Here is a 26,117-nt window from a genome sequence, read left to right as displayed (position 1 = left end):
CCAGTGGTTCTCAAACGTTTTCATGTCAAGGACCACCAAAATATACACTAATTAGCCCGCGGGCCCCCATTTGAAAATATATGTCAGGGACCCCCATAAGAGAAGATGTTTATGGCTCTACCACTTTCATTTCAAGGGCCCCCGTTTGACATTTTGATGAATTGAACAAGGTGGACCCTCATGCTTAATTGGGTCGTCCACTCACAGTTAACAGTCTTTGTATTGAGTTTGTGCTTGAAATGTACTGTAATTCTGCAAACTGTTAATAAATATTTCAATCAATCAATCAAACATGCATCAGGCTACGCTCGGACCTCCACTTAACGGGACTCCAATTTATATTTTACATTTAAAAAACAATGTTAATTTAACTCTGAGAGTGTACAAATGGATATAATATAATTTAGTTGGGGACCCCGTGGAACTCCCTCAAGGACCCCTGGGGGTCCCCGGACCCCAACCATGCAATGGCAATGACACAGCCTACTCTATGTAATAGTTATAAAAGTAGTTTGCATAATTATTCTAAACGTGAACGCAGGTCATCTCTGACCCTGTAAATCATTTAAACATATATATGTCTGTGACGCAGATATAATAAACACGTCAAATATAGTGTTGTTTTGAACGGGTCGTCTCTGTCATTTTATTCTGTATATAGTTCATTGTGTAATAACAACAGAATACCTACCCTGCTGAAGCCTTCTCAGTTTGTGTGTCAGTTGGTCAACACTAGGCTCCGCCATATTTCCATCTCCTGCTGTGGGTCAATACAAATATATGAACGTTAATATAATAAAACACAAACAAACACGAACACATTCAAAACCAAAGCACAAGTCTTTAGGCTGTGGCAGAGTGTAGAGTAGCGACACGCTTTGATCTCACGCCTATTCCAAACATTGGAAGTTGGAACTATCCCATTGAGATAGAATGAGCACTTCCGCATTCCGTTGTTACAATGGGAGTCAACGCTAGTGTCGCCACTCTCTCACTATATTACTCTGGGCTGTGGTAACTTGTTTCACACTAAACAATAAAACCTAACCTGGTTTCAGCGGTGAAAAAAAGTCCTGGATGTCGAAACCTTGACGGGGAAATAATAAACAATAAAGTAAATTTGATATTTATGCAAACCATAATATGGAGCATTTCTCAAACATTCTGTCAGTGATATGTCAGCTAGCTTAATGTTACTATAAACAGTGTTGATGTGAAATTTTATCAAATATAATACAATTAATTTTCCGTCTAATGTACCTGCTGATTTGCTCATGTTTATCAGTTTATCTGTGTTACAGAGGATAGTCAGTCGTCTCTGTATGTTGTCTAATGTCTCGCGCCTAAATCTGTCTCACGTGCACGGTGCACCCCTAAAAACATCCGTCTAAAACAGTGGTTCCCAAAGTGGGGTCCGGGGACCCCTATGGTCCTTGAAGGAGTTCCAGGGGGTCGCAAGCTAAATGATAGTTTGGAACCAAATGGACCCTTATGGGTCTGTAACTCTGAGTGTACAAATGGAACCAAATGGACCCTCTAACGGCCGGGTCCATTTGGTTCCATTTGTAGGCTATAGGCCTACTCTCAAGAGTTAAATTAACTTTGATTTTACAATACATTGGGGGTCCCAGAGATAGAAATGCCATGAAATGGGGGTCTGTAGACGAATGCATGTCAAACTGGGGGTCCTTAATTGAAATTAAACTGGTTAAGAATCACTGCTAGAGCCGTACAAATCTTCTCTCATGGGGGTCCCTGGCATATATTTTCAAATGGGGGTCCACAGGCTAATTAGTATAATTTTGGGGGTCCTTGACATGAACACGTTTGGGAACCACTAGTTTGGGATACTTGATGCTATAGCAATTATGTATGTAGGCATATTTATTTACGTATTAGGCTAACATTGCTAATAACTATATAAATAGATAAACGCATAAAATATAAAACATTTAAGTCATGTTTTAATCCATTTTTCTCCCAAAACATATACATTAACAATATTTTTAATGCATCGAGAGCTTATCCATTTTGGAAGAATGTTCCAACTTTTCGCCTGCAGGCTATGACATGCCTAAATTAATTGCTTCCTATTTATATTGATTATCAGAAATCTCTATAGTATACACAAATATAGTTTATTCTGCTTTGTATAATAGACCTACTGCTTCAATTGATATAAATGACTAAATACACCGATTAACTGCTTGATGTTTATATACTACTAGTTTTGGATATAAATTGGTATATTGTACAAGATTATAAACACGTACAGTAGGCCTATGTCAACATTTTTTTGTCTTGTACCTTTTGTATCATAATAAATAAATACATCTGAATCCGTCATCAGAGCAAAGCATATAATGCACAGCTCGTTTTGTAGAGTGAAATGTAGTTTGCGCCAATCTAATATATCTAATTAAGACTTTGAAACTCGACAGCCCTGCAGTGTAGTTACTCTCTCTAGGTCGTCAGTACGTACAGTCAGGGAGTTTTCACATCATAGTTCTCCATTAAATAACCCTAAACTAGAACTATATCCCAGAGAGCAGCAATGACACTTTGTTGCATAAAACAATATCAAGTAGTTAATAATCAAGTAGTTAATAAACACACTAGAGACACCACTTTTACATTTCATTTAATGAAAAGCGAACAGCAGTATAGCGGAATGCAATTCCAGTTTTAATTTAATGCAAATATACAGTGCAAACAGACCAACGTAGCCCAAAGTGACTATCTCTATACACATCAAACCACTAGGAGTTGTATATACACGTACACATTAGTTGAGATACAAACACAAGAGTTAAAAAAGGGTTGTCAAAACAATACCGCCAACACCGTGTCTCTCTGAAACAGAAACATCGAGTGTGCCGTGTGTGTGTGTGTGTGTGTGTGTGTGTGTGTGTGTGTGTGTGTGTGTGTGTGTGTGTGTGTGTGTGTGTGTGTGTGTGTGTGTGCGCGCGTGTGTGTGCGCATTGGTAGCACATGCAAACATGAGGGGCGGTCATCATGCAACAGGTGAAAAATACAAGGTGAAATCACCGTTTAAAAGACATTTTGATATACATTTTGAAACGTACCATGTGTGTTGCACACGACCATGGCATTATCTTAACAGATCAATTCAATAATAATTGTTGTGGTACAGTACGACAGTACGTACTACAGTGGAGTGTAATAGTCGTTTGATGATTTCAAAATGGACCTCAATAACTATTCCTTCCAAACGTGACATTTTGAGATTTCCGGTACGTGACATGCTAATCCTCCCATGTTTTAAGCAGTCCTACCTGTGTGACATAAATTAAATCCATTCCATTGAAAACATGTTTTGTACATTTGAGTGCATTATTCCTCAGCTTTACAACAACAACCAAGCAACCCGCGGTATACTCTACAGCAACTTCCAATAAATAGATTCATAATTTATCACTGGCAAAAAATCTTCAACTCTCTACCCTTTCACTTCACATTAGTTCTTTAAAAATTACAAGCGACTACTAGCGATACTTTGAACAGCTGGGTATAAAAGTGATGAGAAATATTAATAATACTTAAAATTGTTCACATTATGATGAAAAGAGAAAAAAAAAACAGCACTTAGGTTCACTTTACATAAAAGATCAGACAAAGTGGGGTTAGTGGAAAAGAAAGAAAGAGAGGGAAAGAAATAAAATATAATACCAAAGGATGCTACTTTGAAGACACTCAGGTATTCATCATTTCAAATGATCAAAATCCGACTTCTTTAATAAAAGATATCCAGTAAGAATATATACAGAGACTATATATTCTGTGTGTGTGTATATTTGTGTTAGATCGTATACATCCAAAAACGAAACCCTCTTTTGTTTTCTCCTTTCTTTATACGCCATTTAAAAGAGGTTTGCTCTTCGCTAGCTAAGATGCAATGCCTGAGCTACGCCTCTCCCTCCATGCCTAGAGGTCAGAGATTAGGGGATGTGGTTAGCATCGTAGTATACGGTCAGGGAACACACGACTATTTACAGCAATGTGTACAAGCAAGCTAGGACAGGACAGGACAGGACAGGACAGGAACCCCCTCCGGTGCTTCTGAAGAAAACGTGGGACACATCTTTAGAGGTGTTTTGTTTGTTTGTTCAAAGTTGCCATGCAGAGTTACTTTACAAGTCAAGGATGGATAGGGAAACCTGGGGGATAAAGGACATATTTGTTGTTCTAAGTTAACAGCTTCTTCCCTTCAGACATTCGGCATGGCCGCACTGCACTCATCCGAGTGCCCTCCCTTCTTCGCTCTCTCGCTCTCTCTCTCTCTCTCTCTCTCTCGGTTCAATCTCTCCGCAGCAGCGCAAACACACGCTGCATGGCGAGGCAGAGTGCCAGGCACACAGGGGCATGGATGGGGATGGAGGGCTCCGCTAACCGGAGACCGATGGATGGGTAGAAGTTCGACAAGTCATCTGTGTTAGTAGAAGCCAAGAGGGCGGTTAGAGCAAGCACTATACTGGTCGATAATGGCCCAATGGGGGGGGGGGGGGGGGGGATAAAGGGAAAGGAAAAGAGCGATAGTAAAATGTTGTCATTAAAATGTTTTTCAAAATAAATAAACCAGTGTCGTTCTCCCAGCTGCATTGCCAGATACACCATTTTCTTCCTCCATAGCCCAACCCAACCTGCTTTCAAAAAAGGAAAGATAAAAACAAAGAGCTATGTGATGAAACAGGAACGTGAGGAGTGTGTGAGATGGGGGAGCGGGGAGGTGAAATTAAGAAGAGAAAACCAAAAGGCTTTGAGGAGAGGGGGGAGACTTATTATGATTCAGCATTCAACAACGAGGAGAGGTTTTCTCCGTCTCTCTCTCCCTCTGTCCGGTCTGCCAAAGGTCAGGAGGTCGCCGTGCCCTCATTCGCGGCGCCCCACGAGGGCGAGGATGTAGAGGAATATGTTGATGATGTCCGTGTAGAGGTTGAGGGCGGCGAAGATGTACTCCTCTGGACTCAGAGCAAGCTTCTTGTTGCCCAGGAGCAGCTGGGTGTCCACCGCCAGGAACTGGAAGAGAAATTAAAAGCAAGCAAAGTGTGGAATCAAGACCTTTTGCAAGGGAAATATAAATACATAAAGATATAACACTGGCAAAGGTCCCAACCTCACTTTGAGCACAGAGCACTTTATGAGCAATCAAAAAAATACAAATCAATTCTACTTTATTAACAAATTAACTGCTCCTGGCGGAACGTTCCGTTATAAGGAATCCAACTAGCAACTGCTTCTGGCGTAATGGCAGTCTGCGGTTGGCTCTGCGTCCAGCAGGAGGCAGTATATGGGTTAAGTCTCTGTCTAAGGAGTCTTTCTTAAAACTATACAGTACGCAAGCGAGCAAGTAGTTTTCCTTCATGTTGGGGCGGCAGTGGCTCAGGGTTACTTGAGTGGCCGGTAGAACAGCCAAATGGGAACCGCAAGGTTCCAAGTTCGATTCCGGGCTCCCCCAGAGTTAAGTGTCAAAGTGTCCTTGAGCAAGACGCTGAACCCCTAATTGCTCCCGATGTGCAGGTTGGTGCCTTGCATGGTTTCCTCCGCCATCTGTGTGTGAATGTGTGAACAAGTTTTTGAGACCACTGCACCTGTACTGAACCCAGAAGAAAGAAGGGCTCAACAGTTTACCCTGTCCTCCACTGAAGAAACATTTGTTTCACACCACACATTATGTTGACATGCACGGTTAATTGCAGGGTTAAATAGAGAAGAATGCAAGGTGCATTTTGTAAAATGACAAAATGACAAGAATTGTTGTATTTTGTGCGGTCGAGGTGACATGAACAAAAAGCCTGATAAGATGGGAGTGAAATGCAGAGACGTTGCTGTGTCAGTGAAGGAGAAAAAAAATCACACCTGTGTGAACTGAGTGGTGCAACTCCCCTCTCCTCTCTCTCTCTGTAATTAGCACTAGGCAACAGTGCAACACTATCTCTCTCTCTGTTTCTGGCACAACAGCGCCACTTTTGCCCCTACTGGTACTCATAGCCACACACAGGTTAACACATAGGTTAACACGGACATTGCTGTTCCTTGGAGTGGTTGCACCACTCAAAAATGTGTATGTTGATCCAAACATACTGAGCACAAACAATGTCTGTGGGGGAAAAAAAGATACAATCTGACTCGAATATTACTGTTGTTGCAAAAATAGCCGATCTACAAGCTTGAAATTGAAATGCTGAAATATGTTTTGCTATTTATCAATTGGAATCCTGAAAAGTAAAATGTTTATTTAATTTCAAATGCCTTTAATTATAGTTATGTTAACTTTATGAACTAAACTCACATTTACATTGGACACAAAAAAGACAATAACATTTTACTAGTCATTTAGCTACATATATAGACTAGAAGTAATTGAAGCGGGTCTTGTTTGCATGTTTGGAATTGTAACAGCTGAAATCAATATGTCGTCAGTATTCTGATATTAACCTGCGGGCCGCATTAAGTGAAGGTGGGGGCCGCATGTGGCCCCCGGGCTGCCAGTTGCCCATGTACTGAAATGTAGGTCAGACTCAAGACTTCAGCCTATTAACTTCTCTTCCAGCGCTGGAGTCAAATGGGTTTTTTCTTTCTGGCTTTGTGTGCTTTATATGCTGCCGAGGAAAGTTGTGACCTCGCTCTCTGATCTCACAGTAAACCATTCACTGCTTGGCGCTTCGCTCAGCAGCCTGACGTCATTGTGCACGAGCAGAATGTGAATGTGAGTGTGGAGCAGACATGTCTGAAAGTAGCTGAGGGAAAAAGCTATGTTATTTTAGCCACAACACCGTGTCCGTTGTCATTCTCAACATCTGCGGTGCAAAAGAGGATCAATTGACCGTATGCAGACCTCATGCGGCCATCTTGCCATATACGTTAATGGCAGGGTGGCAACTATAGCCTCAATTTGCCAACGACAGCCCATTCATCCATACAGAAAAGTCCTATCTGACTGTATTAAACTAGCCAACATTGCAGCTGTACGAGAAGCTTGAATTATCCTCTTTCTACCTACTGCAGAGTGTTTGTTTCATAAAAATCTACCGTAGACATGTTATGAGCTACTTCCGGTCAAGAAATTCATTGCAGGTGATTTTTTCCCCCCCCTAAATGTTGGAGTTTGGAAGCGCTCGTTGGATACCACTCAACGGCCCATGCGTACCACCTGTTTTCAATTTGCACATAATGCAGGAGGCAGCAGGATGTTGCTTTGCTGAAATCGAGCGCTTCCAAACTCTGACTCTGCACCAGTGTTGTTTTTGGCAGCGAAATTTGATTTTAGTTTTAGTCATAGTCTTTTGAATAGTTTTCACTTAGTTTTAGTCACATTTTAGTCACCTGGAATGTTTTAGTGTTAGTCTAGTTTTAGTCGACTAAATGTCATGAGATTTTAGTCGACTAAATCTACGGTTGATTTAGTCGACTAAAATGTATTTTGGCGGGGCTTGATGCCGTCGTAATGACTGTTTTTACACTTGCTGAAAATAGCCGATCTACAAGCTCACAACGCGTCGCAGCGCGACGCGTTGTGGGCTTGTAGATCGGCTATTTTCAGCATGCAACCAAGTGTAAAATGACTTATACTGGATATCTTGTCCACTAGTCCCTTCCTAACATTTTAGTCTAGTTTTTATTTGTTGACGAAATTGTCGATATATTTAGTCTTAGTTTTTGTCATCATAGATTAGTTTTTATTTAGTTTCTATTTATTTTTTGTCAATGAAAAAAGGTAGTCGACGAACATTTTTTTTTTAGTTTTAGTCGACGAAAACAACACTGCTCTGCACTGCCAAGACACTCAACTCTCCCCACCATAGATCAGTGGTTCTCAGCCTGGGGGGGGGGGGGGGGGGTCACCAGGGGTTGTCACCAGACTTTTTTAATACCTTTTAAAGAAGGCAAAGAAAAAAGACCATCACTGCATCAAAAGTAATCAACCAACTTTTCTATACTATGACAACTGGCAGAGATGGGCATGTATTTTCTGTATTTTAAAATACAATAAAAAAAGTATTTTAAAATACAAACAAAAAAAGTATTTAAAATACATGCATTTCAAATACATGTCCATCTCTGACAAACTGGTCAAACATTGGCCAAATTGTCAAATAATATAAGACGGAGGCAAAAGGTTGTGAGGTGTTGTGAGCTTGTAGATCTGCTATCTTCACAATATAACATCTGTGGAGCCGAGAACGGAACGTCCCGACTCCTACATTCCAAGTGCTTATCGATGAAGTGAATTCATTCTGTGCAGCCTTGAATGTGGCACAAAATGTTTTAAAAAGTGCATTCCATCTGGACACACTCGGGGAGCTCTTTCAGTCAGAAAGAGACTACAACAGAGCTCTTTCGTTGTTCAAGGGTCTTTTCTTAGATACGGAGAGCCACAGTGTATTGCTTAAGGCGCGCGAAACACGGTTCTTGTTTTTGAATGCAAGAGAAGTTTTTCATGCAAAAGTCTAAAGAGTCGAAATTGACAGTGAAAACAGAACATTCCAAAGAGAATGTTAAGAGAACTATGCGTTCCTCCTGCCCAGTTCCATCAATGCAAAGCCTTTGTGTAAAGGACAACTTTAGTTATTTTCAACCAAGGTTCATGTTTTAGGTTGTTATTAGAGGAAGTAAAAGATGTGTATTATTATTATATTTTTTTCATTTGCTGCTTTCTTTCGTTTTAGCGATTTTAGCTACTTTTGACAGTGGGGTGGGGGGCTAAATACATATTCTTTATCATAGTTCTTTATCATTATTTACCATAGAGCACCGGAGTCTGACGTCAATATCGGTAGAGGGCGCAAATCCACGGGTTCATGTACTTTTTATTTGCATTGTAATCCCCATAGTGGGATTTTAGATCGCCTCATATAAGTACTGCGTTTGAAAAACGCAGTACATAGTGAGTGAACCTTCTGATGACCTCTAAGCCACTGACAAGGTGTAAGCCACTGACAAGGTGACAGCACAACATGTCATTAACTGGATGCATTAAATGATGCATTTTGACAGCTCCCTTTGTCCAGCACACTTTACATGAGCAGTACAAATACATTCACCCATTCACACATGGGACAGCAGAAGGAATGGAAACCACGCAATAAGCCAACAAACAGGTTACCCTGCTCAACGGGAGGAGTTAACGGGGATTCGGTGTGTGTTTGCTCAAGGACACTTTTCCCCCCAAGCGGCCACTCTTACCTCTTGAGCCACTGCATCGCTGTTTGTTGCATGAATTACTTTGGTTATGCGTAAACCTTTCCACCTCGAGCAAACGTTTTAAAAAAAGGCTTTTGTTGCAACTTTACAGTATGTCAAAAATGTACCATTCCACACTTTGCTAAAGCATGTTGACGAGCCTTACACAGGTGAAAAGCAGGGCCCCCAGCGAGAGTTAACGAGGGTTACAAGGTTAGACTTATAGGGGTTAGTGTTCTAGGGTTTAGGGCCTTACACAGGTGAAGAGCAGCGCTCCCAGAGAGGCATAGTGTTAAATGGTTAGTGTTCTAGGGTTCTAGGGTTTAGGGCCTTACGCAGGTGAAGAGCAGCGCTCCCAGAGAGATATAGTGTTAGAATTATAGGGTTCCATTTTCGTCACCGCTAAACCCCTTATCCCTAAGCTACTTTGCAAAACATTTTTGAATAGTTAAAATGGCCAGTCTCAAGCTCACAACGTGTCAATGTAGATTGGCAAGTTGAACTATTCGAAAATATTTTTCAAAATAGTAACAAAAAGGCAAAGAAATTCAGGGATAAGGGGTTTAGCGGCGACGGAAATGGAGCCCATAGGGTTCTAGGGTGTAGGGCCTTACGCAGGTGAAGAGCAGTGCTCCCAGCGAGGCATAGTGTTAAATGGTTAGGGTTCTAGGGTTTAGGGTCTTACGCAGGTGAAGAGCAACGCTCCCAGAGAAGCATAGTGTTAGATTTATAGGGTTCTAGGGTGTAGGGCCTAGAGTTCTCAATCTCTGCCCGAACCCGACCCGGCCCGACATTTTCGGGTAGGGTAGGGCCCAAAAGGCACGATAATTAGTCGGGCCGGGCCGAGCCTCGGGCTCTGTGATGTTCCGTGATTATTATTATTTTTTAAATAACTGTATTATAACAAAATGAACAATTCTGTTGTTTGTGTAATGCATTTATTTAATATGAAGAGGGCTGAGCTGGTGAATGTTGGCGATTACCTTTTACAGTTTAGGCTGTTATACTATTATGTGACTGAACCGGTGGAGGAGGAGGCGATGATCAGCAGCAGCGCACCAGAGAAGTTACAGAATATGTGGTTGTTGAACTTGCTACTGCTGGCTGGCCTCTGGTTTGCGAGCCAAATGAGCTGCTTATTAGTGCTCAGCACCAAGTATATAACTTAAGTTAACTTGCCATATGCTTAAATGTTTTATAAGACCATCGATTCATCCGCAATAGAGCACCGAAGTCCTGACGTCACTGCCCTCTACTATCAGTAGAGGGCGCCAGTCCCTAGGTTTGTGTATTTTTTTATAAGCGTAATCTCCATAGGGGGATTTTAGATCGCCTCATATAAGAACTGTGTTTGAAAAATAAACCGATCACCCCAGCCTTTTCACTCATATGGATATGAAGCATCGACTGAAGGTGGAAATGTACAAATATACCCAAAGAGTAACAAAATAAGCGTTAGAAACGAGCCAAACAACCCAGAGACTACATTTCCGGGTAGGCTGCTTCTGCCCGCAGCCCGTCGCACAACAGAAACTGAACGTTAATTATGTTTATTTTAATTTTAATTGTATTGATATATAATGTATCGTGGTTAGTACGAGTCGAGTCACCACCAGCTGAGCTTACGTCAACGAGGAATCTCAGGAACGCAATATGTTGACAGCTGGGCGTGACGTATATGCTCAGCGACATTGCATTCATATGTAGTTTCAAGGCTTTTGCGGTCACATTAATTCCATTTTCTCCAGACACTGGCTGTATCAAATATGAATGGACATCATTAACGACGCACAGCCACTCCCATGACAGAAAGGCCGGGGTGGTCGGTTTATTTTTCAAACACAGTTCTTATATGAAGCGACATAAAATCGCCCTATGGAGATTTCAATACAAATAAAAAAATACACGAACCTGTGTGTTGGTGCCCTCTACTGAAAGTGACGTCAGACTCCGGTGCTCTATAGCTCGTTTTGGAAACGTCGGGGCTTAACGAGACACTGCTGTCTCGTTGAACCCAGCTGGGTGAATAAGCTAAATTAGGCTACCTAATCAACGTCACCACTCACCACGGTAAATGATCCATATAACTATATGAAAGCGCTAATGTTAATGTTCACTGCATAGGCTACACGTAATACAGTTCCATGATGACCAAGCAATGTTACAGTCACACTGTAGGCTACAGCTATTTGGTTTCCAAATCGTATCGCAGCGCGCTGTAGGCTACAGCTATTTCATTTCCCCATCGTAGCGCAGCGCGCCTCGTTGTGTGCCCGCTGCCCAAAATAAAAGATCTGCAAGCTGTCGACACGCCATCGAGCGGCATGTTGATTGTTTGTATGTCTGTTCTTTTGGTTAGGCAACGCACATTACGCGTGGTATGTGGGTTTGAGAGGCAATGATTAATGTAAACTATACAGTAACCTAGTACTAGTAGATTATAGCCAAGTTGACAGTTGTCATAATATTGTATAGCTCTAAGCTCTGAATCGGGACTGTTGCACAACTGTGAATGATGAAAAGGTAAATGGTAAATGGTGCATTTATATAGCGCCTTTATCCAAGGCGCTTTACATAGATTGTGAATTGTTAGAATGTTGGAAATGGAACATTATCAGCCAATTAACGTGAGTTACATAAATCCTTTATTTCGGCGACTTTTAGTGCGTTCTCTGACACACTCGTCTCAATAATCCACGGCGCCGCGGCCGTATAGTGGCATTTTTCTTTTTTTCTCTTTTTTTCACTCACAGGTTTTCGGGCCTGACATTATGGTACTTGTTAGGGTTGGGCCGGGCCTCGGGCCGACCCAGTTAGGGTAGGGTAGGGCCGGGCCTTAATTTTCAGGCCCGATGAGAACTCTAGTAGGGCCTTACACAGGTGAAGAGCAGCGCTCCCAGAGAGGCATAGTGTTAGATTTATAGGGTTCTAGGGTTCTAGGGTCTTACGCAGGTGAAGAGCAGCGCTCCCAGAGAGGCACAGTGTTAGATTTATAGGGTTCTAGGGTCTTACGCAGGTGAAGAGCAGCGCTCCCAGAGAGGCGTAGTTTTAGATTTATAGGGTTCTAGGTTTCTAGGGTCTTACGCAGGTGAAGAGCAGCGCTCCCAGAGAGGCGTCGTGTTAGTTAGATTTATAGGGTTCTAGGGTCTTGCGCAGGTGAAGAGCAGCGCTCCCAGAGAGGCGTAGTGTTAGATTTATAGGGTTTAGGGTCTTACGCAGGTGAAGAGCAGCGCTCCCAGAGGCATAGTGTTAGATTTATAGGGTTTAGGGCCTTACGCAGGTGAAGAGCAGCGCTCCCAGAGGCGTAGTGTTAGATCTATAGGGTTCTAGGGTTTAGGGTCTTACGCAGGTGAAGAGCAGCGCTCCCAGAGAGGCATAGTGTTAGTTAGATTTATAGGGTTCTAGGGTTTAGGGCCTTACGCAGGTGAAGAGCAGCGCTCCCAGAGAGGCGTAGTGTTAGTTAGATTTATAGGGTTCTAGGGCCTTACGCAGGTGAAGAGCAGCGCTCCCAGAGAGGCGTAGTGTTAGTTAGATTTATAGGGTTCTAGGGTTTAGGGTCTTACGCAGGTGAAGAGCAGCGCTCCCAGAGAGGCGTAGACGATGTGAAGGATCCTGTTGCGGAAGAAGATGCAGAGGATGGAGAAGAGCACCAGCACGATGAGGCAGACGAACAGCACGCCCCGGCACGACGTGAAGTCATACTTGCTCTGGGGAGACAAAAGAAAAGACCAACCAACGTTGAAGCCTGATACATATTACTTCATTGTATGTCATGTCGTGCGCCGGAAATAACACGAGCCCCAAAATTATTTTTTTGCCACGGAAATATAAGAGTCTGTAACTCTGGGAGTGTACCAATGGAACCAAATGGACCCTTAACAGGTCTGTAACTCTGGGAGTGTACCAATGGAACCCCATCCCCTCTAGAAACCCTGAGAGAACCACTGTCATAGATAGATAGATAGATAGATAGATAGATAGATCGATAGATAGATAGATAGATCTACAAGCTCGTAGCGCGACACTCGGCACCGCGCTACGAGCTTGTAGATCTGCCATTTTAGAAAAATCGTGATAATGTGGCGCAAATCTTTGAATATATATTCTTTCAGACCGAACGTTTATAACTCAAATCTTTGCTTCAAATACAAATAATTCTGGGATTCCTTGACATGAAAATGGTTGAGCACCACTGACATAGAAACATATGTTTTCAGAAAACTGTTAGGATTCACGGGACGGTAACCCCTTTTGGTGTTTTAAGCATTACGTTATACTTTAGCTATTGAAAAATAGCAGATCTACAACGGTGCCTATTTTTGAAAAATCGTGAAAATGTGGCACAAATCTTTGAATGTATATATTCTTTTTTTTATTTTTTATGTTTTTTTTTTGGTGGCTTTCGCCTTTATTTTATATTTTTTATGGAGGGACAGACAGTAGGCTGACAGGAAATGGGGAGAGAGATGGGGGGGAAGACATGCAGTAAAGGCCGTCGGGATCGGGAGTCGAACCCGCGGCACACTGCAAGGCTGGATTACCAGCCAAGGTGTGCTTGGACCACTGAGCCATGGCCCAGGAATGTATATATTCTTTCAGAACGAACAAACGTTCTCAAATCTTTGCTTCTGGGGGGGGGGGGTCCCTGGAACAACATATTTCCAGATGGGGGTCGGCGGCCAACATGCATATATATTTTGGGGCTCCTTGACATGAAAATGTTTGAGCACCACTGACATAGAAACATGTTTTTCAGAAAACTGTCGGGATTTAGGAGACATTTGTAGAATCGTCCTCGGGTCTAAACGGTGTACCTGTAAGGAGAACGGCGCCACCATGTGGACACACGGTGTTAAGACGTACCTGTAAGGAGAACGGCGCCACCATGTGGACACACAGTGTTAAGACGTACCTGTAAGGAGAACAGCACCACAGTGAAGCAGACCACGGCCGTGATTCCCACGGCCATGATGACGGTCTCCGTGTTGTAGAAGCTGGCGATCATCCCCACCATGTAGGACAGGCTGAGGGTCAGGATGGACTGCACGCACGCGCGCGCGCACGCACGCACGCACACGCACACGCACACACACACACACGCGTTAATGTCACTTACAACCTAGTCTCGCGTAGCCAGACGAGACAACTATTCCACAATTCTACGCCATAGTGTTTGAGCAAATAGACGTAGTGTCTATTTTACGCCATGATGATGTACGATGATAAGAGCGACCCTCACTTCGCACGGGTGTGATTTGTAATGCCTATCCTGCGGCAAGCGGCAAGCTATATACTATGCTTAGATTATTTCGATTTATATTAGGATAAATTTGCACGACTGTGACAGACAAAATGCCAGCGGGGAGGACGCTTCACTTCTGCTTTTATCACTCGCTCATGATCAGAGCTTCCGGTGCTCCAGACGGAAGTCATACAGCTACTGTGATACAGCTAAATGCAGACGCAGTGCAGACGAGGCCAACCACATTAGCCTCTGTATTAGCCGCAGCCTTGCCATGCTCTTTTCCTCGGACACCACCGATTCAAATGCAAACGATGGGACTATTTTCAGGCGGATTTTCGATTCTTCAAAAAGGTTGGTGAAAAACGTCAGCAGGGAAACAGGAGTTAAAGATTGACTTGTAACGCAGTCAACGTGTTAACGGCATAGTTCAATGTTGGAAAATGAGACATAAGAGAACACAACGTGGTCGGTGTCGTCGGTAGTTAAACCATTTTGGGCGGGAACTCCTTTTGGTGTTAGCATTATGTTATGCTTTAGCTATTGAAAAATAGCAGATCTACAAGCTCATAGCGCGCCACCGAGTGGCGTGCTACGAGCTTGTAGGTCTGCTATTTTTGAAAAATCGAAGAACGACTGACATAGAAACATTGCTTTTTCAGAAAACTGTGAGGATGTAGAAGACATTTTTAGAATCTGATCTCAGGTCAAAATGGGTTAAGTTACCAGGGCGATCAGGTTCCAGGGGTGCTTGCGGCGGAACTCTCCGCAGCAGCTGAGGACGATGAGGGACACGAAGAAGATGGCGTAGGACACGTAGTACGTCCACGGGTTCTCCGTCACAAACGTCTTGGCGTCCTCCACGAACGTGAAGATGGCCACGAAGGAGAAGGTGACCATCAGCTGCACCGTCAGCACCAAGAACACCTGGGAGAAGAGGAGGTATAACATTAGTTTTTGTATTCATCGCTTGAACAATTATTTTAAAACTTTAGCTGTTGTAAAATAGCAGCTCTACAAGCTTGTAGATCTGCTATTTTTTTTTTTTATCTTGAAAATGTGGCGCAAATCTTTGAGTATATATTCTTTCAGAGCGAACGTTTTTAACTCATATCTTGCTTCTGGGGGGTGTCACTGGAACTACATATTTTCAGATTGGGGTCGCGGGCAATTACTGTACATATATTTTTGGGGTCCTTGACATGAAATATTTTTGAAAACCACTGACATAGAAACGGGTTATTCAGAAAACTGTCATGATTTAGAAGACATAATTCTTTTGGAATTTAATGAATGGATTAACACAGCACCAGCAACACCTGGGAGAGGGGAACCATGAAGGAACATTAACCCATTTTGGGCGGGAACCCCTTTTGGTGTTAGCATTATGTTATGCTTTAGCTATTGAAAAATAGCAGATCTACAAGCTCATAGCGCGCCACCGAGTGGCGCGCTACGAGCTTGTAGGTCTGCTATTTTTGAAAAATCGAACTTTCAGGATATAGAAGACATTTTTAGAATCTGATCTCAGGTCAAAATGGGTTAAACTACCTGTAGTCCAGCTGCTTAGCTCCAATATATAAAGGAATCGTTCAGTTTGTGATAAAAGCATGAAATCTGGTACACATATAGCCAAGGGCATCCCAAACATAATTGGATGTGGAGGCATCCTGAATTTTCAACATGGCACCCATGGCAGCCATTTTTCATAATGCCACCATTGACATCCTATTATAAGGCAATATTTTCTAAATTTCCTTATGCTTTAAGTAGCATGTGACATATCAAACTAGGGGGTTTTCATGATGCTGAATCTATTCCAAGCATTAGTTTTGCATAAAAACACTTATTGGGCTAAATTTGGCGATAGCAACTTGCCCAACTGTGCTGATGTCAGCACATTTGGGCAAGTTGCTATGGCCAAATTTAGCCCAATTTGGCCAATTAGCCCAAACTAATGCTTGGAATGGATTTAGCATCATGAAAACCCCCTAGTTTGATATGTCACATGCTACTTAAAGCATAAGGAAATTTAGAAAATATTGCCTTATAATAGGATGTCAATGGTGGCATTTTGAAAAATGGCTGCCATGGGTGCCATGTTGAAAATTCAGGATGCCTCCACATCCAATTATGTTTGGGATGCCCTTGGCTATATGTGTACCAGATTTCATGCTTTTATCACAAACTGAACGATTCCTTTATATATTGGAGCTAAGCAGCCATTTAGAATTTGACCTCTCCCGGGCCTCAGAGGTCAAATCAGACTTGACTCCACATCTGAAAATACACCTCATGGTATCATCTAACTATGGTAAAAGTTTCATGCTTTTTTGAAAAAGTGCACAATTTTTTGGTAATCCGCTGTACTACTGGTTAAATTCTCTCCTACTGGCCAGGGGCCACAGTAGCACTACACAGATCAGTGGGCTTTCAACCCTGTTCATATCAAGGTACATTATCCATTCGGCATTTTTAGCCACGGACCACCAATTTGATGACATTTAGACTCCAAGACTTAGAATATTTTGTTATCGTCTACTCTAAACTGAATGTCTTCCATCTTCATCTTTGAAACACTCCCATCGTCCAACACCTTCTCCCTACCGACGGTCACCCTCGCCATCACCGTCTGGTTCCCCCGCTGGGCTGCAGGCCAAGCTGCAGCCCTGTTTAGGAGTAGGGCTTTGATGAGGGGCCAGGAAGATCATGGCTGACCCTAACACACCCTGCAGGCCTTTTTGCCACACTCCCCTCAGGCAAGAGGTTGTGTTCTCTTAAAGGGGAAAACCACCCATTTTCAACATTTTACTATGTCATTAATATACCTTAGAGCGGTTGTGTGGAAATAATAAAAAAGTCCCCCCATTCTGTGTTTCCTAGAACTGTAATTATGAAAAAAATCATTAACATGGTGAAACACATCTTGATGACATCATCAAGATGTGTTTCACCATGTTAATGATTTTTTTCAGACCTCTAGTTCTAGGAAACACAGAATGGGGGAACTTTTGTATTATTTCCACACAACAGCTCTAAGGTGTATTAATGACATAGTAAAATGTTGAAAATGAGTGGAATGCCCCTTTAAGACTGTGAAGGCCAGACACTCAAACAGCCTTTTCCCCACTGTCAGGGGATATTAAGTAGCATGTGACATGTCAAACGACGGGGTTTTCATGATTCTGAATCCATTCCATTCCAAGCATTAGTTTTGCACGAAAAACACTCCTTGGGCTAAATTCGGCCATCACATTTGTGATGACGGCTATGGCTGTTTTTAGCCCAATCTCAATAAAGCCCAATAAAGGCTTCTGATTCTGACCTTCTAAACTAAATGTCTGTCCATCGTCCGTACCTGCTTTACGAAATGTCTTAGATGGTCCCTACCTTCTAAACTACTTTTTATATATGTGATGTATGCCATGCTTTTGTTATTGCTTAATGTAAGTCGCTCTGGATTAAGAGCGTCTGCTAAATGCCTAAATTGTAAATTGTAAATTGTAAACCAGACTTTGACGATGGAGAGGGCCACTATATTTCCACACTCACTCCCTAGGGCCATATATTACTGTCGTAGCAAAAATAGCCGATCTACAAGCTCAAAACACGTCGCACTGCGGCGCGTTTTGAGCTTGTAGATCGGCTATTTTAGCTATATTCGAATTGAAATCTTGAATTATTTTTTTGCTATTTTTGAATTGGAATCCTGAAAAAATGTTGATTTCAAATGCCTTTAATTATACTTGTGTTGAGCAATGAGCTACTAATTTAGACTGTGGTAATAACAGCGGGTCATGTTTGCATGTTGTGGAATTGTAACAGCTGAAACCAATATTATAATCAGTATTCTGACCTGAGGGCCACATTAAGTGAAGGTGGGGGGCGCCGCATGTGGCCCCCGGGGACGCCAGTTGCCCACCCCTGTCTTAGGGCCGATTCACACTCCTATTTTACCGCTGTTTCGGCGCTGTAGTGCCGAAATGATTTCGGCTCGCCAGAAATTTTCAGTAGCACCGAAGAGCCGACTTTAGGACGGTACCCGCCCCCCCCGAACCTCAAATGACGTCACATTGTAGGTTCTACAGAGCCGAACAGACTTTTATTCGGCTCTAAAATAGGAGTATGAATCGGCCGTAGTACCTTCCTGATGAAAGCCTGTCGGATGCTCTTGTCCTCGAAGCCGGAGTTGGTGAACTCGTCGTTGTCATCGTAAGACGGTGGGATGTCGCCGTAACCGGGGCTGACCATAGGCGCTGGAACAAAACGAAAAGGAAAGAAAACAAGGTTTAAGTTAACCCATTTTGGGGCGGGAACCCCTTTTGGTGTTTTAAGCATTATTACGTTGTAATTTAGCTATTGAAAAATAGCAGACCTACAAGCTCGTAGAGCTTGTAGATCTGCTATTTTTCAATACGGTTTTCAATACGGTTTGAAAAACGTGAAAATATTTATTTCAGAAAACTGGAGGATTTAGAATATTTTTTTAAAATTTTGAGGTCAGGTCTAAATGGGATATGTGCTGTCTAGCTATTGAAAAATAGCAGATCTACAAGCTCGTAGCGCGCCACCGAGTGGCGCGCTACGAGCTTGTAGGTCTGCTATTTTTTTTTAAACCGTGAAAATGTTTATTTCAGAAAACTGGAGGATTTAGAAGAATTTTTTAAAATGTTGAGGTCAGGCCAAAATGGGTTAACTATGTGCTAATACAGTGGGTTTCTCAAGCATTATGTTATAATTTAGCTATTGAAAAATAGCAGACCTACAAGCTCATAGCGCGCCACCGAGTGGCGCGCTACGAGCTTGTAGGTCTGCTATTTTTTGAAAAATATTTATTTCTGAAAATTGGGGAGAGCAACGGACTGACCTCCTGCTTCCGTCTATGCATGAGTCGGTTCTTTTCACCGGACAGGGGGGGGTTTCCCCGGTTGGACGTAGCGCGTGGAAGGAACACGTTATTCCAACCCAGCAGTGTTAATTCTTTTCAGCATATTTTGATTTAGTCCTAGTCTTTTGAATAACACACATTTAGTCCAATTTTAGTCTTCTGAAATTATTTTTTGTTAGTCTAGTCTTAGTCGACGAAATATCAAAAACCTCATGTCGACTTAGTCTTTAGTTTTAGTCGACAAAATTAACACTGCAACCCAAGTTCCTTTCTCCTCCATCAGGCTTGGATCAATGGAACTAACGTAGTATACCCAATACGTGGAATCGTTTCTAATGATTTGTATCACAAAGAAAAACACCTTTTTAACCCATTTTGGGCCGGAACCCCTTTTGGTGTTAGCATTATGTTATGCTTTAGCTATTGAAAAATAGCAGATCTACAAGCTCGTAGCGCGCCACCGAGTGGCGCGCTACGAGCTTGTAGGTCTGCTATTTTTGAAAAGTCGAAGAACGACTGACATAGAAACACAGCTTTTTCAGAAAACTGTCAGGATGTAGAAGACATTTTTAGAATCTGATCTCAGGTCAAAATGGGTTAGAGAAATAACAATAAAAATGCTATTCCCTCGCGGCCCAGCGGTGGTCCCCGGCCCCCCACAGGTTGAGAACCACGGTGCTAGGAAAATAAGCAGCATTGTTGTTTTGGACACAGGCCACCTGACTCAAGCATTGATCACATATCGATCGAACCAGTGAGTCATCATTACGGTGCGCTCTAGAACACTTGTTTCCCCAAACGGTGGGGCGGGACCCATTTGTGGGTCGCCGGCACATTTTTATAGGTCCATTTGTTTTTTGTTTCCAACATTTTGTTTTTAATTCATATTATTTCAAAAACATTTACAAAAAAAAAAAAAGTATTTTTTTTTCATGAATTGAAAACAAAACTCAAAAGAAAAAAAAATCTAAGAAATTCCATAAATTAGAAAACAAATGTTTAAGTAGTAGTGAATATAGTAGCTCACAACGCGCCGCTTCGCGCCGCGTTGTGAGCTTGTAGATCGGCTATATTCACTAGTTTGGGTCCCGGGGCAAACGTCTAATTTCTCTTTTTGGGTCACGATGATACCATTTGTACACTAAAAAGCTTGGGAACCCACTGGTCTAAAGACTAGACTAGAGACTACAGATGCACGCCACGGTTGGTTCTCTCTGCACAGCTCACATGGAAACGGCAAAGCTTGCAGGATTCCTCCGGGTAATAATTATAGGTCCGCTTTTTTAAAGAGAAAAGAAAATTGCCACCTAAACGAAGAAGGAACGTTCCATTCCAAACCGGTGCTCTCTTTCTCTAACCCATTTTGGGCGGGAACCCCTTTTGGTGTTTTAAACTAAGCATTATGTTATGCTTTAGCTGTTGAAAAATAGCAGATCTACAAGCTAATAGCGCGGCACCGAGTGCCGCGCTACGAGCTTGTAGGTCTGCTATTTTAGAAAAATCGTGAAAATGCCTTAAATCTTTGAATATATATTATTACAGAGTGAACATTTTAACTCAAATCTTTGCTTCTGGGAGGGTCCCTGGAACAACATATTTTCAGATGGGGGGGGGGGGGGGGGGGGGGGGGGGGGGGGCGGAGGCATATTACATATAATCTTTGGGGTCCTTGACATGAAATATCATTTTTTTTATTTCGACGTCAGGCCTAAATGGGCTAATGGAAAAATAAAATGAAAAAACTACTGGGCTTTAGGGAACAGGAGGAGGAGAGTCAACGTTGAGGGAATTACAAAACGCTAAACGCTGCCTCTACTGAAAAGGTTTCTCTACGTTTCTCTAAGAAGCATTGGTTGATATTGGTCACTGTACCTTCTCCTCACCCGACTGACTTTCCTTGGAGATGTTTGCGGGACACAGGCGTACAACCAGAAATAAAATAAGGCTTAAGTGGTTTATCAGACTAATTACTAAACAATCTATTCACATTTTCTTGCTTCGGTTTGTTGCTGCGTATAATCCGTATATACACGTATATATATATATATTTTAAAACTACATATATTTGTGTGCAAATACAATTGTAACGTAGCATTAAGTCTTGTCGTCCATCAAAAAAAAAACGTTTGTCTGCCTTCTGAGAGGAGAAAGAGAGAACAAAGAAATGAAATAACGAAGACAGCGACAGACAGAGAGAGAGAGAGAGACTATATAGAATAGGAACAGAAAAGGACCAGAGAGAGAGAGAGAGAGAGAGAGACTATATAGAATAGGAACAGAAAAGGACCAGAAAGAGAGAGAGAGAGACTATATAGAATAGGAACAGAAAAGGACCAGAAAGAGAGAGAGAGAGACTATATAGAATAGGAACAGAAAAGGACCGGAAAGGAATAGAAGAGAGGCAGAAAGGGCCAAACCACCGTTTTGGTGAAGAGGTCACCACCGAAAAAGTGGCCAAGCTCTTCACCTAAAACAGGAGCATGAATAGGTCTTAACAACCCATTCTGGGCACTGGGCAGGAACCCCTTTTGGTGTTTTAAGCATTACTTTAGCTATTGAGAAATAGCAGATCTACAAGCTCATAGCGCGGCACCGAGTGCCGCGCTACGAGCTTGTACATCTGCTATTTTTTTTTAAATCGCGAAAATGTGGCACAAATCTTTGAATATATATTATTTCAGAGCATACGTTTTTTTTAACTTAAATCTTTGCTTCATGGGGGGAGGTCCCTGGAACAACATATTTTCAGATGGGGGTCGGCGGCCAATTACATACATTTTTGGGGGTTCCTTGACATGAACATGTTTGAGAACGACTGACATAGAAACATGAGGGTTTTTTTCAGAAAACTGGCAGGATTTAGAAGGCATTTTGTAGAATCGTTTGTCAGGTGGAAATGGGTTAAGACTCACCCGTGGGGTCTGCAGGGTAGCCGCCGGGCTGCATGGGCCCCTGCTGGTAAGGCATCTGGGGGTAAGGCCCCGGCTGGAAGCCCATGACCGGCTGCCCGTAGCCCGGCTGCCCGTAGGCGGGCGCCGGCGGCTGCCCGTAGGGTGGCGCGGTCGGCTGGCCGAAGGCGGCGGCCGAGGGGAACGGCCCCCCGGGGCCCGGGCCGTAGTTGGGAGGGGGCATGGCGAAGCCCGGCTGCGGAGGCCCGTACATGTTGTTGTGGAGTGGGTTGTTCTCTCCCATGATGGGGAAGCCGCTCTTGTCCGTCGACATGGTGGTGGTGGTGGTGGTGGGGCGCTGGCCGGCTCACTGCTCACTCCTACAGAACAGAGACATGTGGATATTTACACACCAGGGGTGGGCAACTTTGACAATGGAGAGGGCCACCATATTACCACACTCACTCCAGAGGGCCACTATAGTTCCACACTCACTCCAGAGGGCCACTATAGTTCCACACTCACTCCAGAGGGCCACTATAGTTCCACACTCACTCCAGAGGGCCACTATATTTCCACAATCACTCCAGAGGGCCACCATATTTCCACACTCACTCCAGAGGGCCACTATAGTTCCACACTCACTCCGGAGGGCCACTATAGTTCCACACTCACTCCGGAGGGCCACTATAGTTCCACACTCACTCCAGAGGGCCACTATAGTTCCACACTCACTCCAGAGGGCCGCCATATTTCCACACTCACTCCAAAGGGCCACTATAGTTCCACACTCACTCCGGAGGGCCACCATAGTTCCACACTCACTCCAAAGGGCCACTATATTTCCACAATCACTCCAGAGGGCCACCATATTTCCACACTCACTCCAGAGGGCCACTATAGTTCCACACTCACTCCGGAGGGACACCATAGTTCCACACTCACTCCGGAGGGACACCATAGTTCCACACTCACTCCAGAGGGCCACTATAGTTCCACACTCACTCCAGAGGGCCACTATAGTTCCACACTCACTCCAGAGGGCCACTATAGTTCCACACTCACTCCAGAGGGCCACTATAGTTCCACACTCACTCCAGAGGGCCGCCATATTTCCACACTCACTCCAAAGGGCCACTATAGTTCCACACTCACTCCGGAGGGCCACCATAGTTCCACACTCACTCCAAAGGGCCACTATATTTCCACAATCACTCCAGAGGGCCACCATATTTCCACACTCACTCCAGAGGGCCACTATAGTTCCACACTCACTCCGGAGGGCCACCATAGTTCCACACTCACTCCGGAGGGACACCATAGTTCCACACTCACTCCAGAGGGCCACTATAGTTCCACACTCACTCCAGAGGGCCACTATAGTTCCACACTCACTCCAGAGGGCCACTATAGTTCCACACTCACTCCAGAGGGCCACTATAGTTCCACACTCACTCCAGAGGGCCACTATAGTTCCACACTCACTCCAGAGGGCCACCATATTTCCATGTTGCATATTTTGCTATATTTGATGAATTGAAATCCCCCCCCCCCCCCCCCCCCCCCCACATTAGTCCTGTGTTTCATAATTGTTTAGGACAATATGTAAAAGTATGTTTTGGAGTTGAAAAAAATTGCAGATTGATACAAAAGCCATACCAGCCCTGATAAAAAAAAATCATATTTTAAAACAAAACGCCAGACGGCAGAGGGTTAATCTTTACTTTTATGAAATATCTGCGATCGTCAGGATTTTCTGGACGATTGAACATGCATTCTATTGCTAACTTCAAATACTCAAAAAACAACGAATAACCGAAAATAGGCTATCTACAAGCTTACAGCACGTCGCAGTGCGACGTGCTGTAAGCTTGTAGATAGCCTATTTTCGGTGCAAGACATGACAGGCTTCCATAGAAGGAGACAGGCTGAATTCTACATGTGATCCAAATGACTGAAATCAGTCGTGGCGACTGAGAATTTTGATCTATGAGCTAGGGCATTCACTTCTAGTCATTTTTACTAGTTGCCTAGTTTAGTTTACTACCTATTATGTAAAAAAAATATATATATTTGTTCATTTAAAAACTGTGTACATTGGTGACTATAACTATAACCTACCTGATCTTGAGACCTACAAAAAAAATTAAAAAAAAATTACTTATTTTAGTCAACTAGTACCAACAAGGTCGACTAGTGGATTTACTAGTAGACTAGTCGAAGTGGCTTAATGCCCTACCATGAGCACACAGCGATGGGACAGACACTTCATTTACACTGCACTAGTCTCCTAGCAAAACGGTCAAATACAATGGTAAATGTTGCATTTATATAGCGCCTTTATCCAAGACGCTTTACATAGATTGTGCATTCAAACACACATTCACACACCGATGGCGGAGGAAACCATGCAAGGCACCGACACCAACCTGCACATCAGGAGCAATTAGGGGTTCAGTGTCTTGCTCAAGGACACTTCGACACTAACTCTGGGGGAGCCCACAGGGATCGAACCGGGTCCCATGCGGCCACTCTACCCCCTGACCCACTGCCGCCCCGCCTAGCACAGAGCAATGGAACAGAGAGAGACAGACATGTTATTAATATTATTTAACCATTAATTCCACAAAAATGTCTTGTAAATCCTAACAATCTTCTGAAGCAGCATTCTCTATCTGGGTTCCATTTGATTGGAATGAGCTCCACAAGTCCTTAAAAATAAATCCTTTCTTGGGTCAATTCAGGGAAATGAATTCTAGCACTTTTTGAGTGGTGCAACCACTCCAAGGAACAGCAATGTCCTTATGTCCCTATGTCCTAACCCATGGTTCCCCAATAGGCGGCCCGCGGGGCATTTGCGGCCCGTGGAGCGCCCCCTTGTGGCCCATGGAAGAATAAAAAAATAAATAAAATGTTTTGTTTTCGTGGGGTGTCCCAGATATAAATGGCATTAAATGGGGGTCAGTAGCCTATGCATGTCAAACTGGGCACCCCCTCAAGGACAGCTGGTGGTCCCCGGACCACTGGTTGAGAACAATTTTTAATTAATTAATGAAAAAATAAAAACCCAATTTTTCGCACGTGCGGACTCGACTCGGGAACCCTGTCCTAACCTATGTCACAATGTTTAGAGTACCAGTAGGGGCAAAGGTGGCGCTGTTGTGCTAGAAACAGAGAGAGAGAGAGAGAGAAACAGAGAGAGAGAGAGAGAGAGATGTTGCACTGTTGCCTGCTAATTACAGAGAGAGAGAGAGAGAGAGATGTCTGCTAAATGCTAATTCCCCCACACAGTAACTCTGTCATTTCTCGACCGTTTTGGACGCGGGGCGGCTCGCCGGAACCGGGCTGGCACCCTGGGCGCGTTCATGTGGGTCTGGAAGTTCCGGGGACCCACCGGGGACCCCCACACGGAGTTGCACCACTCAGTTCACACAGGTGTGATTCTTTTCAACAATGTAACTGCTATAATTCATTCTCGGCCCATCTGTTATAGTTATTTTAGTCTTTGAGTACTTTCGGTCTTCAAATTCATCCATTTGATATTGCTGTATGTGTTTAAATGTATATCGTTGATTTGGTGTTGTGTATCTCGGCTACATTGACAACGAGGGCCTGCCCCTCAACTGTACTTTACGAGTTTAAATAAAGGTTATGATGATGAAGTATTTGCGTACAGTGCAGTAACGCAAATACTTCATAGCTTCAATAGCCAAAGTGCAGTGCAACTTTGGCTACGCAGTAAGGCAGTAAGGAATCCACGGATTTGACATGTAGGATTAAGCAGGTAGTTGAATCAAATAGAAATCCATTCCCCACACATACACACACTGAAAGAGCAACAACTACAAGCTTTGAAAAACGACTTTTCAAGCGGACGAGACGTGGTATATGTAAGGAA

At 43.3% G+C, this 26,117-nt stretch overlaps 1 protein-coding gene across 1 annotated transcript in view; it reads right to left on the bottom strand.

Moving 5' to 3' along the window:
• Positions 1-2,635: 2,635 nt before the first annotated feature.
• grinaa (glutamate receptor, ionotropic, N-methyl D-aspartate-associated protein 1a (glutamate binding)) overlaps positions 2,636-26,117 on the bottom strand; it is a 55,350-nt gene continuing 31,868 nt past the window's right edge. The window contains exons 2-7 of the mRNA XM_079522401.1: positions 22,244-22,599; positions 18,587-18,699; positions 15,170-15,370; positions 14,114-14,242; positions 12,765-12,908; positions 2,636-5,037 (exon numbers count right to left, since the gene is read on the bottom strand). Coding sequence (XP_079378527.1) covers positions 4,891-5,037; positions 12,765-12,908; positions 14,114-14,242; positions 15,170-15,370; positions 18,587-18,699; positions 22,244-22,553 — 1,044 coding nt within the window. The 5' untranslated portion in view covers positions 22,554-22,599 and the 3' untranslated portion in view covers positions 2,636-4,890. The remainder of the gene's footprint in view (positions 5,038-12,764; positions 12,909-14,113; positions 14,243-15,169; positions 15,371-18,586; positions 18,700-22,243; positions 22,600-26,117) is intronic.

The sequence above is a fragment of the Electrona antarctica genome (assembly GCF_951216825.1).
Source record: "Electrona antarctica genome assembly, chromosome: 15".
Lineage (NCBI taxonomy): Eukaryota > Metazoa > Chordata > Actinopteri > Myctophiformes > Myctophidae > Electrona > Electrona antarctica.
Note: the sequence above shows the minus strand (reverse complement) of the source record. Positions and strands in the feature narration are given on the sequence as shown.